General features: G+C 37.1%; 5 protein-coding genes across 9 annotated transcripts; 1 reads left to right on the top strand and 4 right to left on the bottom strand.

Moving 5' to 3' along the window:
* Positions 1-66: 66 nt before the first annotated feature.
* Positions 67-3,154, top strand: LOC110843019 (folate receptor gamma). Of its 2 annotated transcripts, none has more exons than XR_004834012.1 (4): positions 67-352; positions 428-916; positions 984-2,162; positions 2,242-2,437. XR_004834012.1 is itself a non-coding variant. In XM_022088923.2 (4 exons), exons 1-4 carry the CDS (start codon positions 1,983-1,985, stop codon positions 3,007-3,009), a joined length of 813 nt encoding a protein of 270 aa, XP_021944615.1. In that variant the 5' UTR covers positions 1,449-1,982; the 3' UTR covers positions 3,010-3,154. The 2 variants fall into 2 exon arrangements, 1 of the variants encoding a protein (XP_021944615.1); XM_022088923.2 differs by lacking the exons at positions 67-352; positions 428-916 and adding exons at positions 2,513-2,752; positions 2,809-3,154 and having other exon boundaries at positions 1,449-2,162; positions 2,242-2,433.
* LOC110843021 (ras-related C3 botulinum toxin substrate 1) lies at positions 3,148-7,395 on the bottom strand. The gene is made up of 8 exons (XM_022088924.2): positions 6,269-7,395; positions 6,139-6,180; positions 6,013-6,060; positions 5,169-5,235; positions 4,366-4,483; positions 4,180-4,304; positions 4,082-4,117; positions 3,148-4,008 (listed from the first exon to the last, which is right to left on the bottom strand). The coding sequence occupies exons 1-8, from the start codon at positions 6,340-6,342 to the stop codon at positions 3,931-3,933; spliced, it is 588 nt and encodes a 195-aa protein (XP_021944616.1). The 5' UTR covers positions 6,343-7,395; the 3' UTR covers positions 3,148-3,930.
* Positions 7,396-8,381: 986 nt separating this feature from the next.
* LOC110844078 (cytoplasmic protein NCK2) lies at positions 8,382-13,659 on the bottom strand. Of its 4 annotated transcripts, XM_035847792.1 has the most exons (14): positions 13,606-13,642; positions 13,316-13,390; positions 13,125-13,160; positions 12,080-12,127; positions 11,925-11,998; positions 11,788-11,854; positions 11,679-11,709; positions 11,279-11,599; positions 11,086-11,200; positions 10,982-11,008; positions 10,460-10,771; positions 10,371-10,390; positions 10,147-10,303; positions 8,382-10,000 (listed from the first exon to the last, which is right to left on the bottom strand). In XM_035847792.1, the coding sequence occupies exons 3-14, from the start codon at positions 13,141-13,143 to the stop codon at positions 9,962-9,964; spliced, it is 1,230 nt and encodes a 409-aa protein (XP_035703685.1). In that variant the 5' UTR covers positions 13,144-13,160; positions 13,316-13,390; positions 13,606-13,642; the 3' UTR covers positions 8,382-9,961. The 4 variants fall into 4 exon arrangements, with proteins under 4 accessions (XP_035703685.1, XP_021945888.1, XP_035703684.1 ...); XM_022090196.2 differs by lacking the exon at positions 13,125-13,160 and having other exon boundaries at positions 13,606-13,659; XM_035847791.1 differs by having other exon boundaries at positions 13,316-13,651.
* Positions 13,660-14,150: 491 nt separating this feature from the next.
* On the bottom strand, positions 14,151-16,514 carry LOC118434666. The gene is made up of 6 exons (XM_035848713.1): positions 15,730-16,514; positions 15,407-15,641; positions 15,186-15,335; positions 14,763-15,096; positions 14,482-14,687; positions 14,151-14,396 (listed from the first exon to the last, which is right to left on the bottom strand). Exons 1-6 carry the CDS (start codon positions 16,152-16,154, stop codon positions 14,151-14,153), a joined length of 1,596 nt encoding a protein of 531 aa, XP_035704606.1. The 5' UTR covers positions 16,155-16,514.
* A 26-nt stretch (positions 16,515-16,540) lies between these two features.
* LOC118434391 lies at positions 16,541-18,042 on the bottom strand. The gene is made up of 2 exons (XM_035847790.1): positions 16,863-18,042; positions 16,541-16,780 (listed from the first exon to the last, which is right to left on the bottom strand). The coding sequence occupies exon 1, from the start codon at positions 17,895-17,897 to the stop codon at positions 17,133-17,135; it is 765 nt and encodes a 254-aa protein (XP_035703683.1). The 5' UTR covers positions 17,898-18,042; the 3' UTR covers positions 16,541-16,780; positions 16,863-17,132.
* Between the last annotated feature and the right edge of the window lie 130 nt (positions 18,043-18,172).

Below are 18,172 nucleotides of genomic sequence, written 5' to 3'. Positions count from 1 at the left end.
TTGATAAATTGTAAGGCATAAGCATATGCATAACATCATGAAGCACCTACATAAACTCAACTTCCGGATTCTTTACCCGTGAAGCAGTCGACCTTGGCAGGGCACTGACATTTCTACATCTTTTGTCTGATTGTATATGTAACAGGACCCGTGAACCCTTTGAAGTTGTAACCCTTTGTTGTCTCTCTCTTTTTCCGTCTCATTCCAAATTCTCATGTCAGAAAGGAAGGGTACACAAAATGTAGAACCATTTGTCAATTTTCATTTAAAAATTAAAACGTTTACATCTTCATAATTAAGCGCATATTATCTATTCCAAAATTCAAAAACCAACTCGTCTAAAATGCCTCTGGTAAAGTATAACATTTTCTCACAAATTGTGTCCAGGATTATAAAATTAATCATTACTTTTTAATCACTTTGTTAGCTTCAAATAGTTCCGATACCGTCTAATCTCCCCAAAGTAGATCGGATCTATGATTACTACCCAGCACCACCCCTGCCCGAACCTGAATTTGATATAGAAGTGTGGATCGGTATTATTTTCTACATCTTTGTCTTCGTTGTGGTGGTTTGGTTTATCATGGACATGCTCAGCACGCCGGGAGGGGTTGACGTCCTGGCTTATTCCCCAGGTTATCACCACCACTACTTTTGGGGAGGTGGTCCAGCCAGAGGGGGAATTGCGGGAATTGGTGGCCACCCGGTTGTCGCGGGACGTCCCCACATTCACGCAGGGTCAGGTGGTGGATTTCACGGTGGGGGGTTGCATTCTCATGGGGGGTCCGTTTTCCACTCGCATGGGTCACATTCTCACAGTGGAGGATCACATTCGCATTCTCATGGCGGATCACATTCACATTCTCATGGACGCCGGAAACGAGACTTGACCAGTATTGAGAATAAAAACACTTGGGTAAAATTTCGTAAAAAGTTTAAGCTAGTACGATAAGGTTTTCATAGATTTTGTGCACTTTTTTTAGATTCATGAACCTGAAACGATGCATCTTCTCGCAAAGATTTTGTCCCTACGACCAGAAGATTTTAACCTATGACTTTAACAACTGGAATCAGAACCAATGTTATATCGCGAGGGCTTTGAGTTCTGCTGGATATTTTCAACTACTTATGTACACATTATCAAGAAATAAACTTTGTTACACTTTTTGTTCCGATGATTTCATCCACTCTACATACATACACTTCACTAGATTCATACACCCGGGTATTACATAACCCGGTGAAATCATTGCATCCTTGTATCGATCTTATTCAAATCCAGAGACAGGCGAATTTCGAGCTGTACAAAGGCGGAAAGAAAGACTTCAGCATGTGCAGAATTCGTGTTGCAATAATTGTAACTTAACAGTTACGCAGGAGTTCAATATTCTAATATTCCCATATAAAAAGGAAGTCCAAAATTTTATCATAGTGCAGCATACATATTTATTATGTGCATTAGTGCAAAGTGTATTGTGAATCGATTATTTTTGCGAAGAAATAATGCATACTTCTTGTTTATGAGAAATCCGACACTTTTATAGCTTCTGTTGCATATTGCATCATCTCACTCATGGCAGAGCAGGGGTCAAGTTACGAAAAGTGAAGCAGTCCAGTACCAACCATTCATCATCACCAGTCTAGTAATAAAATGGTCTCGAGTTACATCTTGTCATCATAAATTCATTAGTTAAGGTAGTTATTCGAGATAAACGTGATATGCAATCCAGTCTTCCCATGCTACTTTATCCACCATGTACATATTTAAGTAGGATAAATACATATCTGCGTAATTAAGTTTAGTTCTTGGAAAATGAATCATTAAATTTATTTCTCAACAGTGCAGCCTTAGTCTACCTTCTCATCCTGACTGGATGGTACATATTTAGTTAGTTACACTTATACCGGCACTTCTTTTTTTACGTAATTATTATTTGTCTCCTTTAAAATATACGTTCTTCAATTACCTTCGAACTCTTAAAATGGCCACGCTTAAAGTGACGACCTTACTCGTGGTGGTTATGCTGCTGCCCTTGTTGACCAACTCCATCCAAGTGAACGTAGACTACAGTGACCCCCGTTACGACAAAATGTTGAACACCTGCATTGACAGCAAGAACCATAAAGTTAAACCTGGGCCGGAAGATAAATTGCATAATCAGGTAGCAGGGAACATTACATATTTCTTAGAAATTTTAATTACAAAAAAATACTCATATTAATTAATTTTTTGCGAATTAGTGCTCCCCGTGGAAGCGTCGAAGTTGCTGTACCCATCAAACCACTCATGACGCTCATCACACCAAAATGTACAATTTCGACTGGAATCACTGCTCACAGAAGAAAAATTTATCCGATAAATGTCGTCGACATTTCATTCAGGATCTTTGCTTTTACGAATGCTCGCCAAACATGGGTCCATGGACGGTGAAAGTAAGGACATTACATAATCCACTCAATTTTATGTCCATACATTCCTCCACGTGCTTCTTAATCAGCATAAATATTCCAGGTCAACAACAAGTTTAGAAAGGAGCGATTTTACAAAGTGCCTTTGTGTGCGAGCGACTGCACCACGTGGTTCGAAGACTGTGCCGAGGACATGACCTGTACCGACAATTGGGTTCAGAACATGGAGTGGGTGCCTGGGCTGGGAAATAGGTGTCCTGGAAATTCATCGTGCCACACGTTTGCCGAAATTTACAGAACGTCCAAGAACTTTTGTGAAACGGTGTGGGACCATTCTTGGGAGGTGAGGATTTTTAATGTCGACACTTTTGGTGGGTCGTAAAATTGGTTCATTTTTAGGTTAAGGACGACAACCAACATTGCATGAGACTCTGGTTCAACTCTTCTATTGGAAATCCGAACGACGCCGTGGCCAGGTGGAAAACCGTCCAAATCTTCCAAGCGATGAAGGGTGGTGGTGGTTCAAGGTCTGTGACGTGGTCATCTTGGCTGTCTGCGGTGGTGGTGGTGGCGATGACTAATATTTTTGCGAGATTGTGAGACTAATTATTGACCTGAACATAGCTAAAAGTGAAAGCGTTGTAATTCCTCATCCTTCATAAAATTATATTTTTAGGAAATATGTAGCAGGAAAATTTATTTAGAACAGTAGCAATAAAAATGAAAATATTTTTTGTCTCCAAAATTATGCAACAGCATCAAATACTTTATTCACATTTGTTTCCTTATTATTTTTAAAACTCATGCATAAACTTAATTACAAAATTTCTTTAAAAAACGCATGTTCTTTTACCAATTAAATATGTAACATAGTAGTAGCTGACTTGACTAGTATCTGTGTATTCAACATAAAAATGCAGCTTTTTGAACAAAATAATTACTGTAATAAGTTATCAAACCACCACTTTGTTCATCTATGTCCGTGATGATAAGACATATTTTTAATATTTAAAAAACTTGGCAAAATATTTACTCAAACATTTTTTTCCAGTAAAATCCTGTAAAATTCTCCTAAATAAAAGCAGAAGTAAATTGCGTAAAAAATCTTGTGATTAATTAACAATTAATTTTTGGACATTTACTTGTATGCAGACTGGAATTCATTGAATTGACGATCTCATGAATTTTATCAAGTCAAAAAACTTTAACAACAACCTGAATATCTATTTAACTAGCAAAAAGACTGGCAAAAAATGGTAACTTTTTCCTTTGTGGTGTATGTAATTTATTTTACTGACATAATTTGACTGGCTCGTTGGGTAACTCTTCTGTACTTATCAAACAAGATCGTAGCTTATCATTGACTCTGACGTAATAGTTATAATTTGGTTTATCATTTTTCCATCATCTCTTTTTATCAATATTGCATTATTGTTCAGTGTTGAAAAATAAGGAAATTTTTAAAATTCATGTCCCTCAAAAAATAAGTAAGTGTAGATGGACGCACATTTTAACAATTTTTTAGAGCACGATGCAATTACCTTGACGCCTACGTTGAGGTTCAGGTCGTAACACAGATCGAACAGCTTCATCAAAAACCTGTGGATAACAAGTTATCTAATAAGATGACACCTTTTTTATTTTAGATTTAAGATAAGACCTAAATATGCACCTGTCTCAATCCACGCTGCGTCAAGGCAGAACATTCCTGTAAAAAATAATAAGAGTAAAAAATACTTTTGGAAAGTCATAAAATAAGTAAATCCTTACGAGATACTTGACGGCACGGATTTTATTGGCTAAACGTTGTCCTTGTTCCCTTTTGACGGGGGTGAGTCCTTGTTCACTTAATTGTTGCAGGGCTTCCTTGTCGTCTCTCAAGTCGAGTTTTGTTCCTATGCAAGGAAGACAACTTTTTGAAATAATCTTACGATTTATGTATTATTAAACTATTACCGATGAGAAGAATAGGAGCGTCGGGGCAGTGATGCTTAATCTCTGGGTACCATTTAGACGTCACATTTTCATACGAGGAAGGACTCACAATTGAAAAACAGACGAGGAACACGTCCGTCTGTAATGCATTATTGAATTATTTTGTGTCGTGATTTAAATACTTTAAATTAAGGAGGGACACTTCACTAGTTGCCACACTCAGATTTTGATGCCCTTTGGACATGTTGGAGCATCCCATGAGTGAAAAACAACCCTGAAGTAATTTGACCCCATGACCACATTTGCGCCCGCCACACCCACTCGAAGACGCCCAAGAACGGAGAAAGTAGCACTTTCACTCATCTAAATTCACGCCAAAAATTCTTTTTTACTCGGATTTGGAAAATCCGTACACCATTATACTCTCAGATAGTTGTTTTCTTATATCCAAGATCAAACTCAACTTTTTTGATGAATATTTTACCAAGAATAATTTGCATGCTCATTCAGAATTTCAAAGTTGAGGTTGATGTTGGATATAAGAAAGCAACTATCTGAGAGTATAATGGTGAAAGAAATTTCAAAATCCGAGTAAAATTGGATTTTTGACGTGGATTTGAATAAGTGAAAGCGCTACTTTCTCCGTTTTTTGGGCGCCTTCAAGTGGGTGTGGCGGGCGCAAATGTGGCCATGGGGTCAAATCACTTCAGGGTTGTTGTTCACTCATGGATGCTCCAACATGTCCAGGGGGCATCGAAATCTGAGTGCAGCAACTAGTGAAATGTTCCTTCTAAGTTATGTAACTTATTTTCCCATTTTCTGACCTGAGGATAAGATAGCGGTCTTAATCGGTCGTAGTCTTCCTGTCCAGCGGTATCCCACAGCCCTAAACTTTTTTTTGAAGGTCAAAAGGTCACAATTAAGGTCATGGAGGTCAAGAGGAAGTATTTGTGATCATTTTAAGCCCCTGTTGGACTAAATCGGTCCAGTGGTTGTCTCAGGAGGGGAGGTTATGTACGATCAACTCACGGATCTCAATTGCCTTTGGACCCCATGAGTGTCCCCCAATTGGTTTGACCCCACGGCCCCATTTGCGCCCGCCACACCCACTCAAAGGTGCCCAAAAAACGCTTTCACTCCAGCTTTCACTCGTTAAAATCCACGCCAAAAATCCAATTTTACTCGGATTTTGAAATTTCTTTCACCATTATACTCCTAGATAGTTGCTTTCTTATATCTAACATCAAACTCAACTTTTAGAAATTGTTGGTATTTTTAAAATTCAAAATTCTCGATGAGCATTATTTTAATACTAAATAAATCAATTATGCCTACAAAATAATCATTAAACAAGTTGAGTTTGATGTTGGATATAAGAAAGCAACTATCTAGGAGTATAATAGTGAAAGAAATTTCAAAATCAGAGTAAAATTGGATTTTTGGCGTGGATTTTAACGAGTGAAAGCTGGAGTGAAAGCGTTTTTTGGGCACCTTTGAGTGGGTGTGGCGGGCGCAAATGGGGCCGTGGGGTCAAATCACTTGGGGGTTATTGTGCATTCATGGGAGACTATAACATATCCAAAGGGTATCGAGATCCGTGAGTTGACAACCTCTCCTCCTTAATAATATTTGTTATTTAATTTTGTGCTTTCTTCAATTTTAATTTACCTCACTGGAATGGAATCCACGACCATTGGAGCTGAGTAGTTATCAAATCTAGGTATATAAAATAGTTAAATGTTATTCCTTGATTATCATGCAAGTTTCATGATTTGTTAAAAAAAAAGTCCTTACACAGTAGGCACATATTCACCGGGGAAGCTGTCGGTAGTATAACTGTGGAATTTCATGATAAAAAAATCCAGTAGTTTATTCACACGATTAAAATGCATACATGATTTTAATTAAGAAATTATTTGCATACCTAATTAACATGCAAGTTTTACCGACGGTTCCGTCCCCCACAACTACACATTTAATCGGCCTCCCACTTGACATTGTGTATGTAGCTCTGTCTAATTTCACAAATTTTGCCGTAGGTTTTACTATGAATTCACTTGTTTATTAATGTGCGTATCGTTTACAATTCACAACCAGACTTGGTCAAATATTTGAACAAATTATGTGTCTCGTCCTCTCCTTTAATTAAAGTGAGTCATTTGCATTCCATGAAAATTCTATTACACATATTTACTACTTGTGGTTGAACAGATATTTAAGCTTTTCTTAAGCAGGACAGATTCAGATTCTGGCACAACTCTTAATATCACATCACCTTTTTTCTTCTTAATAACAACCTTAAACCACAAAGAAGTGAGATCTTATATGTAACAGATCGATCGGCTTATTTAACATTTATGACTCAAGTCAAATGTCAATATTGTTATTATTGAATCATCACGTTGCACTTATTTATTCGGAAGAGGGGTTGTTGTGAACTTTATAATTTTATTTTGCACAACCGGTTATAAAAATTTGTCTTCATATGAAAGAAGATGAATAATATTCCAGAAATCCCACCATCCCACCCAACAAAATCTGTCCAGAGTTGCTTTTATGTATGAGTATAGAAATAAAATCTATCTACAAAGTACATAAGTAAGGAAGGGTTGTTTTTTGCTGAGTTTTTCGTATTTTTTATATTCTCTCGTCTATCTCAAAAGTATAAGTGATCCACCAAACCAAACCAAACCAAGTAATTCTTCGTCTTCTTCTTCTTCTCCTAGTTTTGAGATATTTCACTCAAAACTTGAAGAAATGAGGGGTTCTCCTCATGTTATAGTAGATTCAGTCAGGCAAGGAACCGTGAAATCGGACCGGATCTCAGAACCAGAGCAGCTTGGCACTTCCTGTCTATTTTTGCTTTACTCGAATCACCAAACCCAATCCATGCTACCATGCACTTACACTTTTTACTTATGCACTTACACACCAAGTATGCAGATATTATGTATGAAAACGTCTTAAAACGTCGTCCGTTCTGGAAAATCCATGAGTGGAGAGAAGAGCAAAAAGTTAAACTTTTAATCCAATTGACACTTTTAACGGATTGATGAGATTACGGTGAAAAAAAAATCGTACCAAAATGGAATGCCTTTCACGATTATCATGTAGCAAAAGTTGTTCTTGGCAAAGTTTTGCTTTTACTCATCGGCTAGAAGTGTGTAAAGAAAATCCCTGCTTTTAAAATCCGGGCAGTTTTTGTCGAGCGTGATGTGATGATTTTTCAACATTCGGGTTTTCATGTGAGTATGTAAGTTGCTGCTTAATTATATGCTTAGTTGGCCAGAAATAGGGGAAGGAACATAGGGCCTGGAAGGAAAAACAGTTCGTGCCATGTCATGAATGAGTCGGGAAGGGAGGGTCCCTATCTGCCCGACAGACACCCTAATAATTGCATATCCATCCGGTTAAAATGAAATATCGGGTAGTAGTGGCACCCGGTATACATAAATGTTCATATGTGGTCTGGTCTGGTCTTGCAGCCCCTTCCCTTCTCATTTTAATTTCATAATGCATACTACATATCCGACCGAACACACATGAAAAAGTGAACCTCACAAGTTAAGTCGGCTTGACTTGGACAGGATTTCATTATTTGAATGGGTTTTGTTATGACCCAGACAGACAGAGATAGACAGACAGACACCCGGTGTATGTGCAAAACTTTTAACCCGGTATAAAGGGTACGTATCTACAATACATCTAGGTGATTACGATTGGGGAAACTTTCCCAGTCCTGGCCTGACACTGACTTTTGGAGTTTGATTGAGCACGTTGTAAATTATTGATGCACTTTTTAATACCCTTCTGGCAGGATGTCTGCTCATGAAATAAATAAATGATCACCTTAAAAATTTTATGTATGGCAAACTTTCTTAAAAAATTGTACATTTGGGAGAATTACGAAGGGATGTAAGGATAGTTGAATTCTAAAATATGTAAATTTAAAAAACTGTTACACGCTTGACTTGACAAATTACTCTTCTGCCAGCCAACATCCTGTGCGAAATATAATAATGATACACACCCGAAACTGTTTTTGCATGTAAACTTAAACTTTATTGTTGTTCTACTCAACTAACTAAACGTTATGGTTTAAATAACTAGCAAATATTTAATCAGACCTTGGTTTCATTTTTGTTGTACGAATTACAAGAAATTAATCATTGTAAATCATCAAAATTACTGGAGATGTACACAACACAACTTGTAACATAAGTGTAACATTGATTATTTTAATGTAGCGTCAGTTAGCTGCATTGCAAAAAATTGGCTCACTTAAAGTACGACGTGTACATACGTAACTTTCACCTCAAATCATAATTTACATGGTTTTTTGTATAATCTGACAAAGTAATGGTACATTATCGTCTTTCTTGGTAAATAAGAAGAAATGATCTACATGTAAATATCTAGATGAGGTAAGAATTTATAAATATTGTAACAAAAAGAAACAATAAAGACAAGAAAAACGTTCGGAATTCATAGTTTTGGTATTTGTCTTGTTAAAAAAGTATACTCAAGAAAATGTACAACATCAAGGTTTCCGTCGGACATATGCCATTAAATGCAACAAGATTAAGTTTAACATGTAATTTTTAAATTATTCCGCACATGTTTAGTCTTTGTGATTCGTTAGAGTTGAGTTACTTATTCTAATTAATTCGAATTAATGCAACAAAAAATAAAAGTCGCCGACACTGGTGGAGACTAGTTAACAAAATTCGGTTCTGCGTATGTAGAACGTTATAATGTTGGTTTGTAATTAATTATTAATTAATTAAGCTACTATTTCATAAGAATTAATGTTTTGTTGTAGTATTTACTTCGAGTGAAAAACTTACAAAATTTATAAAGCTAAACTCTACAGTTTTTTATATCAACTTTAATTATTCATTCAGCATCAGCAGTATTAGCAGATCTAAATATAATTATTTAATCCTAAACTTATCATTACTAGTAAGCCGAGCAATACACAAACTTTTTGCTCTAGTTTTATGACGACAAGAAATGAAGACAAAAAGTAAACGACAAAGATTTTACGATTACAACAAGATTTACATTAAGATGAGCAAGTAGTAGTGGTAGTTTATATGTAGCCAGTTACATACATGTTAATACAGACAAAACTTACTCACTTGACGAATTTGGTGCATTATAATTTCATCAAGTGAAAGCAGCAGGATTACATTATTACTCATTACAACAAGTATTACAACAAGAACAACAGCAACAACCAAGCTAGACATTATTCTAATTATGTACTACGACAATATGGGAAAGTTGCATGTCATTACCGTTAATTAACTTCACAGTAAATGGACATATTTGTAATCGAAAATCCAACAGGATGAAGACACGAACGACATAATAATCATAAATACATACATATGGCTAACCGTACATATATTGGTGGATACAACATTTTTATGTTTGTACACACAAAAAAAGAAAAACAGAAAACAATCAAGTCAGGAATGAACAAAATGCATGATGGTAAAAAATTGTAGAATTGAAAAACAATGAGAAATAAGTGGGTATTTAAATAAATAGGGGAAGCGAATGTCTTCATAATTAACTAATTACTTGTGATAATGAGAATTTAACAGTTTCATCAACATGACGAGTTTGGAGGTCTTGGAAGTGCTCGAACCTATGGTCAAAGAAATGAAAAGCTAGAATTACATGGCCCTTGAATTGTAAAATGCACACACGAATCGTGTGTGCATTTTACAATTCAATTCAATTCATTTTACAATTCGTGTGACACGAATAGAAATAGAAAAATTTGAATCGAACCAGGTAAAGTTTCTCTCCTCGTTGATTCGTGTAAATGGGAGCTCGTTGGTAATGTTCGACAAGTTGGTCCAAGGAAATAAATTTTCTCTGCCCGATGCCAAATTGTCCACCTTCGAGATGCACGCGGAAATGCTTATTCCTTCCGGGTGCCTTCAAACTAGGGCAGAAAAATAAATTATCATTACATTCTCGTGGCGAACAAAATAATATATCAATCAAGTTACCTCACTGAAAAATCTCCTGCCTGAAAAGAATTGAAATTATGTAAATTAGTATCACTAATAAATCACCCCAAAATTATATGAATTCTTACATTGGTTTCAGAATCTCTTATAAGGAAGTCGCCATCAAGTCCTCTGTCGTTAAGCAGGAGGTCACACTGGGCACGCGAAATGGCACCAAAATACCAGTTTTTGGACAAAAGGTAAGCCCGGTCATGAACTGGGCGATTATTGTGATGTCCATTCGTTCCGGCCCCATTTGTTTCACGTAATGGTTGAGTAAGGAATTCAGATAACTCTTGTAAATAATTTCGTGGAACGAGCCCCACTTGTCCGTTGGATTTCCTCGCTTTGTACCAATCTGGATCGGACGAAGGCCGGTCAACTATTTCGAGGCGGTCCCCCTTCAAACAATCATATAAAATTGCATCAAGTAACGTTTTAAAGAACTGTTAACCATATTCTAAGACTGGCTATGTTTGTGTTACTAGAAAGGTAGGAAGTTCTGCCTTTTTTTTAAATAAATGCCTAAAATTAATAGCACTTTGCCTAGACATATGTATATTCACATAACACTCGTTATTACAAAACATATAAAAAAATTGTAAATTTACCTTCTCGAAACTTAGTTCTTGGTCGTTCTAATGAAAAAAGACATAGGATGATATTGAAAACATCGTCCGCAATATAACAAAAATCCATATTTTACTTTATATACCTGCGCCGTGAAATTGTAGAGAGCCACCATAATATCGAGAACATTTTCAGCCATGGCATAAGTATGAAGAGTTTCGTCGACTTCTTGCTCTTCCTGGGTATAATTGGAAGGGAACCTTTGATTGATAATATAACCATGATTTTAGTCACATCTCCAGCGCAGTTATTAAAAGATCCTATATTTATGTGTGTACCATCCAATGTGACTTCCATATTGACCCTTCCACCACCCATCATTCGACTTTTCTAAAATGAGTATCCGACTCCCTTTGATCAAGGCTAATTCGTCCATTTGTTGTGCTTGGTACGCATACTTGACCAACGCCGTGCCAATTGCTTCTTGCGGATCGAGCGGTCGGAGATCGATCGCCTTATAGTTTGTGGCACCGTTTCCATTATAGCCGCCGTGACTCGGAGAAACGTGGCTAGCTGGTGGGGGAACTTCTATATTTCTCGAAGGGGAATTTGGCAAAGTTTTTGATCCTGTCGTACCCTTTTTTACTTTCTTTTTTATACTGAAAGAAACAACAAAAATTAGAGTCGTTGTTATAATTGGGGAAATCATCATCGAATGCGAAAAAAATATTTGGCTACCTATCGAAAATGGATGGCTTTTCCCGTTTCACTAGAGATTAATAATAATGACATTTAGTTAGAATTTTTCTTGCATTGCACTGACCCAAGAGATAACGAGACAACTTACCGTAATTACTGGGGACATAGCCTGACTGACCTCGGGCGCTTTGGACCCTCCACCAATGCTTTGTATCCTATGATTAATCGTACAATGATATAAAACCAGGAGAAAATAGATAGAAATTAAACACGAAATGCTCTTACGTCGAGTAAAAGATATTTCTCGTTTTTTCTGAGATCCAATTCCTGTGCGCCTTGAGCAGTGTAGTCATATTTGGCTAAAGAAAAGACACATTTCATAAATATTGAGCATATATACATGAATGAAAATGCAGTTTCGTATTATCAACTCGACTTACCTACGACGTAACAAAATTCGTCCATGTGGCCGCCTCCTCCTCGACCTCCTATGCATTCCAGTAACATTTCTCATTAACTATTGCAATTTTTCGAAAAATTTACCAAAATAGTTTCAAAAGTGCACTAATTCATGCTTGTATACGATACGACGGGCACGATTGTTTCGATTCACTAATAAAATATTCTTCACTAGACAAAATAAAAACACCACAACGTGAATTACAAAAGATATTACGGTATTAATCCCATCCCGACAAAATAATGTGACTCACTCCATGAGGTGTGAATTATAATAATGTTTTGTCTTTGTAATGAACAAAAAAGAAACTAGTGTAATATGTGTAGCATAATGGCGTGCCTTAGGATATTTAACTAGTGTACTAATTATAATTATGTATTAGTTGGTTGGCATTGCATTGCATGATTATAATGTATGAAAAGTTATGTAAAACAAAAGTTAGTTAACATGAATGTAAGTACAAGGAACGAAGTCTGTAAATATTAACAATGTAACGAAACTGGGACACAAATTGTACTAATCCTAAGCTAAAATGTTTTCATGAAAAAGATGAGTAAATAATATTCAACCAAATAAAGAATAATTGAAATCTAAACACATTTTCATCTTCCATTACGTAACAACTTCATCTCTCATATTTTTCATTCATATATTTCAAATTACATTTCTACATGTGTGGAATGGGATTGTGTCATCGCCAACTTTAATTATTCAATAAACAGACAAAGTAGACTTGCTAATTGCAGTTTGTAATGGTATAATTTAATGGGCCAGAGAGAGAGAAAGTACTTTAATTATTATTTGATTTGTCGAAATTCTGTCAATTTACAGAGGAGCTCTCTGTGGCAAATGGCATTTTACTTCTGTTACTACTTTCAATTTCCATAATAAAGTTTCAAAAACTAATCAACATTACCAAACGAAAATCACAATACGAAATTAACAATAAATAATTAAGCCATCACAATTCAACAATGTACTTTAGCATTCCGTATTACAAAACCCTTGTAAACTTTCATTCTTACCATGTTTCAAACTGGCCATTCGACTAAACCTTCGACCTTTTTGTGAAACAAGTAATTTTAACAAGGTTTAGGTTTAACCCATTTAACTTTTTGTTTAAAATTCACTTTTCTACAACTATACATTTGAAGTAGCATTATTTTCCTAACAAATTCTCTACAAATTACAAGAGTAATTCAACCATTCAGCTTACCTTTTTAGCTTTTCAACAACAAATCAGTCAAGGTCGACTAGAGGCCAATTAAACAATTTAATTGGAAATAAACTCCTAAGATGATGAAAAAAACAGCCCTTTATTAGAATTTGTACTCAATGAGTCACTTCCTTTTCTTCCTCTTTAATAAATATCTGGGTGGGTTATCCAAATCTCACCCTGACCGAGGTACTACCACTAACTAATAGTAATAATAATACACTAATTATCGTAGTAAATGAGACAGGAGGACAGGGAAAGTAAGTGTTAGTTAACTATAAAGTGTTTACCATTCATTTAGTGTTTGTGGAATTTAGAGAAAGAGTTTATTAGAGGAAGGGCTGGTTTAGTTGGCCATAGATTTTGCCTGACCATCACGGAGACCTCTATACGTCCACCCCCACAACTCGGCTGGCTTCGCTTTGTTCACACTTTTTTTTGCATTGATTTCCATTTTGGCATGATTTTTTTTCAAAATTATAATTTCAATTTATGTACAGAGTTTATTATTTTAAAAATTGTTGGACCACAAGATCCTGATACTTTTGATAGAGATACATATTTTTTCAAATTATGATCACATAGGAAAACATTTTCGAATTTTTCTTGACATTTTTGCACAGTATAATTATTGAAATTTACAGTGTTTAGAGTTCATGATTCGAGAGACAAATATTTGTAGAATTTTACACTACAAGATTAGATTATGGTTTACAATCTGTTGAGAGAGAGACAAATTTAGTAGTTGAGTGCAAATGAGTATCCCTAAAAAAACACTTCTAAAATTGTTTGCCAGATTGATTTTGTAATATTTCAAGTTTATCGATCAGGTGAGCTAGCCATCACTAGCAGCTGCAGTCTTCCTGAAATAATATGCGCTCATGCTGGAGTCCAATTCGGCCTGTGAGTTGGAAATTTGGCACTTTCCGATAATTCCGTCAATCGTTTCAAACGTTGTGTCCGACTCATTCGTTTTGCCTGGTTTCCCGTACACGAAGTAGGCAAGGACACAAATGAAGATAAAGAGAATGAGGTGGACAGCAACGCTGACAAGGACGATGATGATTTTGATCATGTAACACTAGAAAAACACACCGATTAAGTTACACGCCCTGAACAATTACATTTGTAAAGAGGTTTTCTTATTGTTAGGTATTATTACTTACGGGAGAGTGATCTGCCGACTCGATGGCTTCCGGTACGGGGAAGACACGTCGCCCATTTTTACGAAGTCTTTGATCCTCCATAGACTGAATAACCCAGCCAGCAGAGAAGAAAGCAATGCTCACAACTTCCATAAAAACCAGAGTCGAAGGGATAGATTTGCATATGGCCCTAGCTCTTGGATGAAAGAGGAGCAGAATGGAGATAACTGGGGGGAAAGGATGACACCAGCATCAGTAAGCAGTACTTATAACAACGATTGCTAATTAACTAATTAACTTACAACAAACCAGTTTTCCCAAGTAGGCAAACACGACATGGACCCAGAGAAAGAATTTCCGGATGGGAAACTTGTACTTTGTGAATGGAACGGTGAGCAGTTTGACCGGGCGTGACCATGAAATGGCGAGTGCAATGTGGTAAAAAACCACAGCACCTATTCCTGCCTTGCGATGACTTCTGACCGTCCTCTTCCTCCATCGACAGAAATTCTTCAGGTTATATTCTCCATATAGTCCAAGTAAGTTGCAGGACACGGGTTTTTGACGAAATCGGGCTGTTTCCAAGATTCCGATCCACATGAAGGTAAGCGAGAGGAGGAGAAGGAAGATGTGAACCTGAAGTAATTAATTTACTGCCCATTATTGTTCACATTTTGAATATGTACAGATGTACAACAGTGTAATAAATTCTCATAAACTGTTACCCAAATCCAATATCCTAGACCCAACATGCTGTTTCCCGTCTTATCATTAATCCCAGCTGTTTCCTTATAGTAGCGGGCAGTGAACGCTCCGATCGTCATCAACACAAACCAGGCTAGCGTCATACTCCAGAGATGCGTTCCTTTAATTCGCTAACAAAACAAAGCAAAATCAACTAAAAACGTAGAGATCACGTGACGAAAAGTGAGATAATAACCCGAACCCGAAAATGTCTCGTTGCCTTTTTGTAGTATTGTTGAGTGAAATTGTCAGAGAATCGAGTTCCGCCGTCGCGCAAGAGTGGGCTGTTGATGTCCAATTCTTCGCCTTCCTCCAAACGATTCCTAACCAAAATTGGTTCCGTTTGGTTGGGGTTTTTGCAAAATTCAATCTGGCAAGTTGGAAAGTGGTCGTTCTTAACTTTGTTAAATTCGTCTTCTATTTCCTTTTGTGGATCTCTAATTATTGGGTACAAAAAGAGTCTTTTCATAAACTAAACAGAAGCGGTTCTAAGCTAGTTGAAAAAGTTTTGAACTTGTTTCGTACACTGGGTGTCCATTAATATCATACGCAATCGATTTGCCCTCACTGTTAAGACAAAGATCCGCGGGTGGGCAAATCATTTGTGCCTTGCGGATCAAGATCAAGTTGTTTATGTATCTATCAGTATCGTTAGATGTTAAGTTCGGTTCGTTAAACGACTCCTTCTTAGCGGCTTCTAGGGTTTCTTTGACGAAGGCTGCATTATCAGCGAAAAAATTGTTCAGAGTTTCATCATGGTCGATGCATTTGTCATATTCTCCATCATATGGAATCGGAAAGAGACTTGTCGCATCATGGTTCATTGCAACTTCATTGTGGCCTTCTGTAGCGGACGCAACTCCCTTATCGCACATCATACTTCCGTCCCAACCAAAGTCTGCCGCACTGCCAGGAATGTACGGTGGCTGCAAAATTAACATTTTTAGCATAGTGTACTAAAGCGCCACGGTGTACATACTAACTAACGCATAAAGGTTTCCAGACAATGTATAACTAACCGGACTTCCGGCAGCATTATGCTGAGTCAGGATGTAGTTAGACGAGAAAAATACGTCGTAGTCTTTCTTCTTAAAATGCCTCACAGCCATGATCCTTGAATGATAGTTACATTTGTAGGATGATAATAGTATACACGATAGAACGTGAATTTTGAATTTCAAGCCCACTAAAATTTACGCGTTAAATACTTACAGGAATTGAACTCGTGTTTTCAGATTGCAATGGACGCTTGCCCAGTTGAAGTGCATCCTGAACTCGGTTCTTTCCGGTAATTTTTCTTTTTGGCCACCATATGCGTATACATTTGGATGCTGAATCAGAAATTGTTAATTGAAAAACACTAAAAGTAGTCACAATGTTCGTTCTATCTAACCATGTCACCATTGTTGTTTCCGTGAGAATATTTGCAAGGAACGATAATGTTCCTTCGTGCTGCGTTTTGACTCAGAGTGATGTTCCTGTCGGGGTTGTACTCATTGACTGGCCATTTTAAATCAGAAAATGAACCAGCGTCGCAGTCAAAGTCGTCTCGGAATTGGCCGAAAGGAAGGCCCATCTACATAGAACAGAAGAGTTAATCAATTTTTACGAAATAGTTAATATTCACACGAGGTGAGGAGAATTGCAGAATGTAGTACCGGAAATCCAATTGCTTGGACAAACAAGCCTTGCAAGGGTACTCTTGACTTGAATATTAAATGCATCCAAAACGGCAGCTCTACTGATCCATCCGCTCCACTGAATTGAATCCCTAGTGGCGGTGGTGGACTTATTAGTTTGGTGAATTTAATCTACTCCAATGAAAGAGAAAACAGAGTCATCACAAATTCCAATAAAAAGACATGCTAATATGCTAAAAAAACTATTTCCGTACCGATCTAATATACGGCCCTTCGTCTTTTCCGTTTTCAATCTAAATATTTGAAATCGCTATAAACAATTTGCACAAATACTCTCTGAGTAAAAGATGTACTTTTGAAGTTTAACAATTGTCTTACATGTTCTATAGTGGAAATTCCAGGTGGTGTAGCCACTACGACTTTACGAGCTTGACTTTCGAGGAACAAGGTTTTGAATTCTTGAAGGTCTGGATCAACTTTATCCTTGTCAGTTAAACCGTCTTTCTCTTTCAAGGTTAAATCAATCGTAGTGAGAGTATTGAGGTCTAGTGGACCTGATGGCTCAAACTGCATCAAGTCCATGATTGGCAGATCACCAGTCACACAGAAGGGGTATCGACGAGCCATGTTATCAAGATCGAGATTAAAGTCTTTCAGGTTATGCTTTTCGGTCAGGTTCTTCAAAGTCTTGTTCAAGGTCTCCAAGTACTCTTTATACTTTCCCATTTGTTTATCCCGATACTTTAGCCACTCCTTCATACCGTCTTCGGTTTCTTCAAACCTGACTCCCTCGCCTGTCCGTGGGGGCCAATAAGCTGAAAATTGACTTTCTGACATTCTTATCCCTTGCTGTGTCCAGTCCGTCTCATTCCCCCCGTCTTCTAAAAAGTCCTCCTCTTCATGCTCATCATCGTACCAGTCGGGTTCCATTTTCGCGTGTTCGGACATGTGTTGCTTTTTCTCTTTTTTGCATTCGGCAGGCGTGAAGGCGAGGATGAGGAGGAAGATCAAGGTCAGGATCAAGGGGAGAAGGGGGAGGGGTGGAGGCTTCATGGTGAGGCGACCAGTTTTGGCTTCCTATTTCCAATACACTTTTTGATGACGGTAACTTGGATACTTGGATTTTTTAAAGATTTGGAATATTTTTAGAGTAGAAATATTGGGAAGACGTCACAGTCAGCAGTTGCAAAGAGCACACGGCGAGAGCAGAGAAAAAAGTTTTTCAGTTTTGAACTATTACAAATTTTTATACATGAAGCGACAGAGCGTTCCCGTGACAACGTCTTGGTAATTTCAGGATTTTTATTTTCATTGGAAATTGCAGTTAT

The sequence above is a fragment of the Folsomia candida genome, unplaced genomic scaffold, assembly GCF_002217175.1.
Source record: "Folsomia candida strain VU population unplaced genomic scaffold, ASM221717v1 Fcan01_Sc002, whole genome shotgun sequence".
Taxonomy (NCBI): Eukaryota; Metazoa; Arthropoda; class Collembola; order Entomobryomorpha; family Isotomidae; genus Folsomia; species Folsomia candida.
The sequence above is the reverse complement of the archived record's forward strand: the minus strand, read 5'-3'. Positions and strand labels throughout refer to the sequence as shown.

Coding starts and splice junctions, on each gene's coding strand:
- LOC110843019 (XM_022088923.2), top strand. CDS start 1,983: ATGGCCACGCTTAAAGTGACGACCTTACTCGTGGTGGTTATGCTGCTG. Junction 2,434..2,512: donor TGGGTCCATGGACGGTGAAA/GTAAGGACATTA, acceptor TAAATATTCCAG/GTCAACAACAAGTTTAGAAA. Junction 2,753..2,808: donor TGTGGGACCATTCTTGGGAG/GTGAGGATTTTT, acceptor GTTCATTTTTAG/GTTAAGGACGACAACCAACA.
- LOC110843021 (XM_022088924.2), bottom strand. CDS start 6,342: ATGTCAAGTGGGAGGCCGATTAAATGTGTAGTTGTGGGGGACGGAACC. Junction 6,061..6,138: donor GGTGAATATGTGCCTACTGT/GTAAGGACTTTT, acceptor TTATATACCTAG/ATTTGATAACTACTCAGCTC. Junction 4,484..5,168: donor GACCGCTATCTTATCCTCAG/GTCAGAAAATGG, acceptor AATGCATTACAG/ACGGACGTGTTCCTCGTCTG.
- LOC110844078 (XM_035847791.1), bottom strand. Junction 11,201..11,278: donor TATGGAAGTCACATTGGATG/GTACACACATAA, acceptor TATCAATCAAAG/GTTCCCTTCCAATTATACCC. Junction 10,001..10,146: donor GAGGAGAGAAACTTTACCTG/GTTCGATTCAAA, acceptor CTTTGACCATAG/GTTCGAGCACTTCCAAGACC.
- LOC118434666 (XM_035848713.1), bottom strand. CDS start 16,154: ATGCTAAAAATGTTAATTTTGCAGCCACCGTACATTCCTGGCAGTGCG. Junction 15,336..15,406: donor AGGCAACGAGACATTTTCGG/GTTCGGGTTATT, acceptor TTGTTTTGTTAG/CGAATTAAAGGAACGCATCT. Junction 15,097..15,185: donor GTCTAGGATATTGGATTTGG/GTAACAGTTTAT, acceptor TAATTACTTCAG/GTTCACATCTTCCTTCTCCT.
- LOC118434391 (XM_035847790.1), bottom strand. CDS start 17,897: ATGAAGCCTCCACCCCTCCCCCTTCTCCCCTTGATCCTGACCTTGATC.